The sequence below is a fragment of the Squalius cephalus genome, assembly GCF_949319135.1.
Source record: "Squalius cephalus genome assembly, chromosome: 21".
NCBI lineage: Eukaryota > Metazoa > Chordata > Actinopteri > Cypriniformes > Leuciscidae > Squalius > Squalius cephalus.
In genome coordinates, this window is record NC_137142.1 from 693,188 (window position 1) to 702,138 (window position 8,951).

An 8,951-nucleotide genomic window follows, 5' to 3' on the forward strand; every position below is an offset into this window, starting at 1 on the left:
TCACAGGTGTTGGGTCGTCTCTTCACAGGTGTTGGGTCATCTCTTCACAGGTGTTGGGTCTTCTCTTCACAGGTGTTGGGTCGTCTCTTCACAGGTGTTGGGTCATCTCTTCACAGGTGTTGGGTCGTCTCTTCACAGGTGTTGGGTCATCTCTTCACAGGTGTTGGGTCGTCTCTTCACAGGTGTTGGGTCCTCTCTTCACAGGTGTTGGGTCGTCTCTTCACAGGTGTTGGGTCATCTCTTCACAAGTGTTGGGTCATCTCTTCACAGGTGTTGGGTCCTCTCTTCACAGGTGTTGGGTCCTCTCTTCACAGGTGTTGGGTCATCTCTTCACAGGTGTTGGGTCCGTCTCTTCACAGGTGTTGGGTCCTCTCTTCACAGGTGTTGGGTCCTCTCTTCACAGGTGTTGGGTCTTCTCTTCACAGGTGTTGGGTCATCTCTTCACAGGTGTTGGGTCATCTCTTCACAGGTGTTGGGTCCTCTCTTCACAGGTGTTGGGTCATCTCTTCACAGGTGTTGGGTCCTCTCTTCACAGGTGTTGGGTCCTCTCTTCACAGGTGTTGGGTCATCTCTTCACAGGTGTTGGGTCCGTCTCTTCACAGGTGTTGGGTCCTCTCTTCACAGGTGTTGGGTCCTCTCTTCACAGGTGTTGGGTCTTCTCTTCACAGGTGTTGGGTCATCTCTTCACAGGTGTTGAGACGTCTCTTCACAGGTGTTGGGTCATCTCTTCACAGGTGTTGGGTCCTCTCTTCACAGGTGTTGGGTTGTCTCTTCACAGATGTTGGGTCGTGTCTCTTCACAGGTGTTGGGTCGTCTCTTCACAGGTGTTGGGTCGTCTCTTCACAGGTGTTGGGTCCTCTCTTCACAGGTGTTGGGTCCTCTCTTCACAGGTGTTGGGTCGTCTCTTCACAGGTGTTGGGTCGTCTCTTCACAGGTGTTGGGTCCTCTCTTCACAGGTGTTGGGTCATCTCTTCACAGGTGTTGGGTCCTCTCTTCACAGGTGTTGGGTCGTCTCTTCACAGGTGTTGGGTCCTCTCTTCACAGGTGTTGGGTCATCTCTTCACACGTGTTGGGTCGTGTCTCTTCACAGGTGTTGGGTCGTCTCTTCACAGGTGTTGGGTCATCTCTTCACAGGTGTTGGGTCCTCTCTTCACAGGTGTTGGGTCCTCTCTTCACAGGTGTTGGGTCGTCTCTTCACAGGTGTTGGGTCATCTCTTCACAGGTGTTGGGTCCTCTCTTCACAGGTGTTGGGTCATCTCTTCACAAGTGTTGGGTCATCTCTTCACAGGAGTCTGAGCCCTGCTATTCCAGAGTTTAGGAGCCTTTAGGAGTTACAGCCTGAGTGCTGAAGATGACTTTCCTTGATGCGAGTGGTCAAAATAACTTGTATGTAAAGTGTAAGCACATAAACCTCTTCAAGATGCAAAAAAACATCTTCTGAATCCATAATTTATGAATGCAGTGTTGTGTTTCGTTTTACATTGCAGATTTAGCTAGAAAACACAATCTAGTGAAAATGAATAAGGCAAGTCCACTGAAGATCAATAGTAAAATCAATAGAATGAGGTGTAAGAGCGATTTTAAAGCCAGCAGCCAGACAGAAGGAAACTGCACAAAACAATTGTTCTTTTTACAAACAGATAAAGCCATATAATGCTTTATACAAATAATTATGTATTTGCACTGTTTAAAATAAGTTTATAATGCAACACACATACAGTTCAAATCTTTAATAGTTTATTTTACATAAACTGAGCAAAAAAAAAAAAAAATTTATATATATAGCCTACCTATTTTATACCCAGACTTCTGTGGATATGTGTAGATCATGGGTGTCGATCATGGGTGCAATTTCAATAAGTATGAACTTAACAGGCGCTAAAAGAGTAGGTGCTATATAGCCTGATCGTGATATTAATGTGAACCGGACATCTGCCATGTTGACGTTATCATGTGACCTACGACATTATCACAACTGCAACAACTTAAAAGATATGAGCGACAGGTTTAATTCATATCTGTAAATATATTGATATTGATGAAACTTGCTCATTTTGTGGTCTAGTTGAAGGAAAAGACCATTTATTTTGTGATTTAGTATAACCAATAAAGTTTTAAGTTCTATATTTTTAACCCTCTTCTCTTGAATATTGATTTTTTTTTTTTTTTATATGCAAAAATTTTCAACCACAAGCAAAAGTGGCAAAACATTTTTTTTATGTATTATGATGAATTATTCAAAGGTATTTAACCTTGTCATTGTGCTTTTTTCTGTGTATATAATCTAATATTATGATGTATGCAAACCCATGATATTTATGTTTTCTGTTTTTGTATTTGTCATGATTGTTCATTGTTAAAGATACAAGCATGGTGTCCTTCCTTAATCCTGTATGTAATTATAATTTCTGCAATACAAAAAATGATATGAGTGACAGGTGCACTAACTCCTCACAGCATCAGTATCTCGACAGCCCTACCTAGAACGGTTTTCCTCAGCATTTGTAATGAGGCAGGGCTGCTCGAAGATCTCGCCTTTGGAGAAAACTGTTGATTTTATTCTCAAAAACTTTAAGTATCACCCCTTAAAAAAATAATATTACCCCAGAATGAATTGCATTGCAAAGTGGGTGAAAAAAAAAAACTCCTTAATCTCGCCTTCGTGGACAAAAATGGGCACCTATAGGAGTGAATGAGAAAAACTGTAATTCAGAGCATTTTTTTTTGTCAAATAAAAATCAATAGATCCAGCACAAAGCATATCATACACACAAATGAAGGGGTGATCCTGTACAACATCACACACACTCACTCACTCACACACTCACAAACAAAGAATTAAATGAGCCAATGACTGAAAAATGTTTTTTTATTTTGAATGTTCCATATAACCACCTGTGCACGCGCACTATGGAAGTAAAATAATGCCAAATGTTTTTGAAATAAAAAAAGCCTCTTGAATTGCACTACTTGAAAAAAATAGGCATTGCATTAACCATGCTTGCATTTTAATGCATTGTATTTTTAGGGCTTGCATTTTTATGGGCTGAAATTCAACATGGTTGAATATGTAAGCTGTGAATATTTCAATTAAAAACATTTCAAACACATTTTAATTATTAAAAATTCAATAATCCATATTCACCTTCCATATTCATATTTCACTTCAAAAATATTCAAACTGTTTAAAAATACAACCTATAATATTCAACAGGCAATTTTCGGTCCATTTTATTTGGACCGAAATAACATTATAATCTTGTTCACGGTAGAGAAAGATGCATGTAGGCTACACAGGGAAAGTAACCGTGAAGACACTGAATTTAACATAAAACAGCCGTCATAATAATCACAAAACACTTACATTGCTGTAAATGAGTTTTATGAATGAATTACTTGCGCTAACTGTTGCTGGTCTTCCTCAACAACACACGCTTTTGCACCCCCTGCTGGTGAGGTAGACTAACAGCAGATGAAGAGTATGCTCGGCAATCTACTGCTTTTCCTGCAGTTCCTGGACGTCAATGTTGAATTTACTGTCGAATTTGAACCACTGAATTTGTGGAAGTGAATTTGCAAAGCGAAATAAAATGGACCGAAAACTGCCTGTTGAATATTATAGGTTGTATTTTTAAACAGTTTGAATATTTTGGAAGTGAAATATGACAGGTGAATATGGATTATTGAATTTTTAATAATGAAAATGTGTTTGAAATGTTTTTAATTGAAATATTCACAGCTTAAATATTCAACCATGTTGAATTTCAGCCCATAAAAATGCAAGCCCTAAAAATACAATGCATTTATGCACTATCGAAGATAGTGATATAACATTTATTTTAAAACATTTTTTTGGATCACACCTGAGACCTCTGTGCCCAAATCTGTCCACGAACACGGGATTAAGGGCTGCAATGTGAACACGGCTTGAGGATTATGAGTACGAAGCATTCTGACAGACTTATTCACTCGCCTACTGCTCCCTACTCTATAGAGAAGTATGCTGTGTGCAATTATTATAGTTTTAGCTAAATTAATTTATAAAAGCAGCTTCCTTGAAGAAGTAGGTCCTTCCACAATGATGGATATGCAGTGAATGAATTGGTTTACAATAACATGTAGTTTAAAGTTGAAATATAAACTCTTTCTCTCTCAAAGAGAAATTCTAAACCCAAGGTGTGAGACGTGAGACAGTCACAGCAGTCTGTGGACACTTCCACTGTGGGGTTTCCGAGTTTATGGGGGACTCCATAGACATAATGATGTCTGTACTGTAACTGTATATTCTATCCCATACACCTAATCACGACCCTTTTCTTCAAAAACTCTGCATTTTACAGTTTCAAAAATATATAAATAAATAATTGCATACTGTATAATTTTTTAGCTATTTTGCTCATGGGACAAATGTGTGGTATTATTAGCCTTTTGTCCACTCTACATAGGGAATACCTGAACTCAAGCAGATGCTGATTGGTCCGCTATACTTGCATGTTATTTTAGCCTGCAAAAATGACTCCAATTATTTAATACAAATTCTATTATATTGATACTGCAAGGTAAACAGATTTATTAAGTCCAGGCAGATAATCCAAATAAATTCCAGGAACATGTGATCTGCACACAGATGTGTGTTATAACAGGCAGTTAGGAACGCAGGTCAGGTTCAGTGCTCGACTGCGCAGAAGATCGAGCAGACCCGCAGAAGAGGATCTGTCCTGTGACCCGAGATGTGCAGATGTGTGCAAGAACAGAACATTTGAGCTGCACACACTGAAGAAATCAATGGCCTGGAAAAGTGAACATTGTTACAGATAAAACTGTGATTCATGCTCTAGTGAGAGAGTTCAAATAAAGATGGCCTGAGAGCGGTGAATATTTGTAAAGCGGTAAAAATTTGTATGTGCAAAAAAAGATATATAATTTGGCCTGACGTAAACATGTTTCAGTCTCTAAAATGCATTATAATGCCTGTAGGTTTTGTGTAAAACTAGAGAAACAAACGCCAATAGCAGAATATGTACTTGATTGGGAATAATAAATGAATAAAAAGAACCTGTTTCTCTCTAAAAACGATACTTTATTGGGTAATTTCATAAAACATCTGTCCACAGATTGTGAAATAACAGTGAAATATGAGCATATGCGTAATAGTGAGTGTTCCCATAATGCATAACAATATTTAGTAAGTAAAGATTTAAACATGATGTTGCAGAAACAGACATTAATAAACTGATCATGCCAGGAGACTCGAGCAAGCGTCTGAAGGGTTCAGGTGGAGTAATGTGAGATCACATCTGATGTGATACAGGTGCATACAAAAATATAAATGAAACCATATACAAAAGTGATCCGCGTCTGTGTTGCTTCAGTCCGTTCAGCCGCTCAGAGCTTCACTTCTTGATGACTTCCTCTTTGAGTTTCTCTGCCAGGTGTTTTCTCTTCTGCAATCTCTTCTTCTCCTCAACAGAGATCGCCTGGAAGAGGGAAGAACGATCATTTGAACGGGAGGAACATCTAAAACCAGCAGTGAAATTACATCAGGACATCTGCCATTCATAATGTCTTAAAAAACTGAAATGTAAATCAGAAATAATTAAAGAAATCAGAAATTAAGGAATCAGCGTTTTAGAAAAAATCTTCATCCATTAGGCCTAAACTCCACACTCTGAGCGGGAAACAGAAGACAATCTCAGCATCAGGAGAAACTGCTGTATTCTCTCATCATGTCCACATCACAGAATGTGACGTTATGAAGTATTATAACACATGGATGACAGCAGTCTTTATGAGAAGAGGCTTCAGCAGATCCACATGGCAGGAATTCTCTCTCCAGGTTCCTATAAATCTCCATGCCTCATTTCCAGGCCCAGACACTTTAAACTTTCACTGATTCTGAAAACTGAAAGGTTGCTGAAAGACAACAGCAGTATTTCTATTCCCACTCATGAGGAAAAGCTTCAGGAAGAATATCTCGGGAAAGAATATGAGCACATTTCAGTCAATTTTCATGTGATTTAATGATTTAAAAGATGCACGCACTTTCACTGGTTCTTTTTGTTTTTATAATAAAATAATGTATTAAAAATAGATAATAGATAATAAAAAACTAAGCAGATACAGGTCTTTGATTAAAGAAATAATGATAGCACCAAATAATACTTACAAAACCACTGCATATCTTTGTAATAAAGGGGTGCGATACTGACAAAAACAATATCTATATTTATGAGGGCTTTTATTTCTGACTTTAATAAATGCATGGACCAGCTTTTGTGTTTAATCAATAAATTCCAGGATCAGAACTGCAGAGAAACACAGAAGCAGCATTTAGACGCTTTTACACAGAGATGTCTGGGAAATGTCCCGGCCCTTCCCATAACCGCCAGTTTAACACACTACTGACTAACTCAACCAGGCTCCGCCCCTTTATTCTGCGCATGAATTATTATAATGAGGAATATTGTGACGTGTTCGTTCCCGGAAGAAACTCAAGACTACAGTGGAGGCGTTTCAGGAGTTCAGGAACACTGACTCTGATATAGAGAAGAACTGGAGCTTCTTCATCCTCAAACTGCAACACTAAACACAGATGGACAAGTAAAGAAGAAGAATAGATACTGTGAAGGATTGTTTTTAACATCATGTCACCTTTGCCATGCTCCTATTCTACAGAAACTGTTGTACTCGTTTTGCTGGTGGGACTCTCTCTGAAATCGGTCAGATCCTCCGGCCGTGATTACAGCACATTCAGAGGCGTCGTCTGGAGTCGGTTTAATGGTCAGGGGAACACTAGAGATCTGAATCCCCAGTGATAGTGTTCAAAAAGGAGCCGTCATCTGACTCAGTGTGAGACTCTTAGGCTGGTCAAGGCTTGGGTTAGGACTCTCCTGTGGTCAGAGTGGGAGTGACCTGAGGATCGTGGGTGTCTGGGAAACCCGGTTTAACTGAAGTCAGGTGGGTAGGGGAGCTTCTATGAGTGTGTGTGTGTGTGTGTGTGTGAGAGTGTGTGTGTGTGTGTGTGTGTGTGTGTGTGTGTGTGTGTGAGAGTGTGTGTGTGTGTGTGTGTGTGTGTGTGTGTGTGTGTGTGTGCGCGCGCACCTGTGCGGAGGCTTTGGGCTCCGGGGCCGCAGGAGGAGTGTCAGCGGGGCTCTTCAGGGTCTGATCTCTCTTACGGGCCTGGAGCTTGTCTCTCTGCTGCTTCAGATACTCCGAGCGCTGCTGTAACGCCTCCTCATCCTACACACACACACACACTCTTAAGACCAGACGTGATGCCATAAGATTCCAGCAACATGCAGTGTTTCTGTCCACACCAGACGTGACGCAAAATCAAACATCACTGCGTGTCAGAAGAGCGTGTGCAAGCGCATTGTCATTGAACATGATTGTTTGTTCACAATTTAAATGTTCTCGTTTAATTTATTTTCAAGATCTGAGGTGATATTCAAACTCACATTAGCTGATTTGAACATTAAAGGGGTGGTATAATGTCCTTTACACAAGATGTATAATGTCTCTGATGTCCCCAGAGTGTGTGTATGAAGTTTTAGCTCTAAATACCCCACAGATATTATTATATAGCATGTTAAAATTGTCACTTTTTGAGAGTGAGCAGAGAGTTGTTGACAGCAGACTCACACACACACACACACACACACACACACACACACACACACACCACTGAACATTTAATAAACTTTTAGCCCTTTATGTTCAAACCGGAGTCGGAAAATGATGGAGAGACTCGAGAAGAAGTGACAACATGTAGAAGCAACAGGACGTTTCTGAATGGCTAGTTGATGAATTTGTGTATCTGATGTGGAGTTAACTATCTTCTAGTCATTGATTAGCATATTCTGTCATGATAGTCTATAAATCGTGTTCCCGGGGGCGGGGTTTATGTACACTTTAGGGTTAGTGACGTCACTAACCCGGGAGGAAGCTCATTGTAGTTCCTACCAACGTTTTTTTGCAGTCTTTAAAAAGTGATCTGAACTCTTGTCTGGTTAGGAGTCGGACACCGTGTGAACGAGCAGTGAAGTGTGTGTGTGTGTGTGTGTGTGTGTGTGTGTGTGTCTCACCGCGAGCGGTCTGCAGTCTCTCTGTGTGTCGGCGTCTCTCAGTCTCTCTGGACTCGTGTGTTCGGCTGAACCCCTGACCGGTGCCCTCACCGCGGGAAGAGCTTCACCTTTACCTGTGCAAACACACACAACACTGATCCTCACACACACACACACACTAATCTCACGTGATTGGCTGCTGTGAGAGCGAGGGCTGATGGGAACACACACTCACATGACGCTGAACCCTCAGACTGCTTTATCCTCAGCTCTGGAGCTCCGGTCACGCTGCTGTTGGTCTGCCGTGTCCCAGAATCCCCGGCGGCCTGAGTCTCACAGGAGTTTCCCAGAGGAGCGTCTGATAGGCTGCTGGATGTGGAGGCCTGATCCTCCCGCTCCTGCCTCCCGAGAGCCATCATCTCCAGGTCATACTCCTCCTTCGACCTCCTGCGGGAACAACACTTCGTGAGAGTCTTCCTGTACGTGTGTGACCAGGACTGGATGAGTCCGTGACCGCTCCGGGAAAGCTAATCTCACTGTATGACTTTCTTCTGTACAAAACAAAAGATGATCATCCCAGACACTCTTTTCATATAGTAAAGTGAATGGTCATCATCCCGGTCCCTCTCTCCCTCTCTCCCTCTCTCCCTCTCTCCCTCTCTCTCTCCCTCTCTCCCTCTCTCCCTCTCTCTCTCTCTCTCTCTCTCTCTCTCTCTCTCTCTCTCTCTCTCTCTCTCTCTCTCTCTCTCTCTCTCTCTCTCTCTCTCTCTCTCTCTCTCTCTCTCTCTTCACTTCCTGTCCAACATAAACTCAGGCAAATCTAAAGGCAAAAACGGCAAACCAAAAAATAAATCTTAAAGGTGAATGAAGCCGTCAAGCTCCAAAAAT

General features: G+C 41.3%; 1 protein-coding gene across 1 annotated transcript in view; it reads right to left on the reverse strand.

The window, feature by feature from the left end:
• Window positions 1-5,009: 5,009 nt before the first annotated feature.
• Window positions 5,010-8,951, reverse strand: part of cfap36 (cilia and flagella associated protein 36) — a 19,487-nt gene continuing 15,545 nt past the window's right edge. The window contains exons 6-9 of the mRNA XM_079855464.1: window positions 8,299-8,510; window positions 8,085-8,197; window positions 7,102-7,239; window positions 5,010-5,477 (exon numbers count right to left, since the gene is read on the reverse strand). Of these exons, the coding sequence (XP_079711590.1) occupies window positions 5,394-5,477; window positions 7,102-7,239; window positions 8,085-8,197; window positions 8,299-8,510 (547 nt within the window). The 3' untranslated portion in view covers window positions 5,010-5,393. The remainder of the gene's footprint in view (window positions 5,478-7,101; window positions 7,240-8,084; window positions 8,198-8,298; window positions 8,511-8,951) is intronic.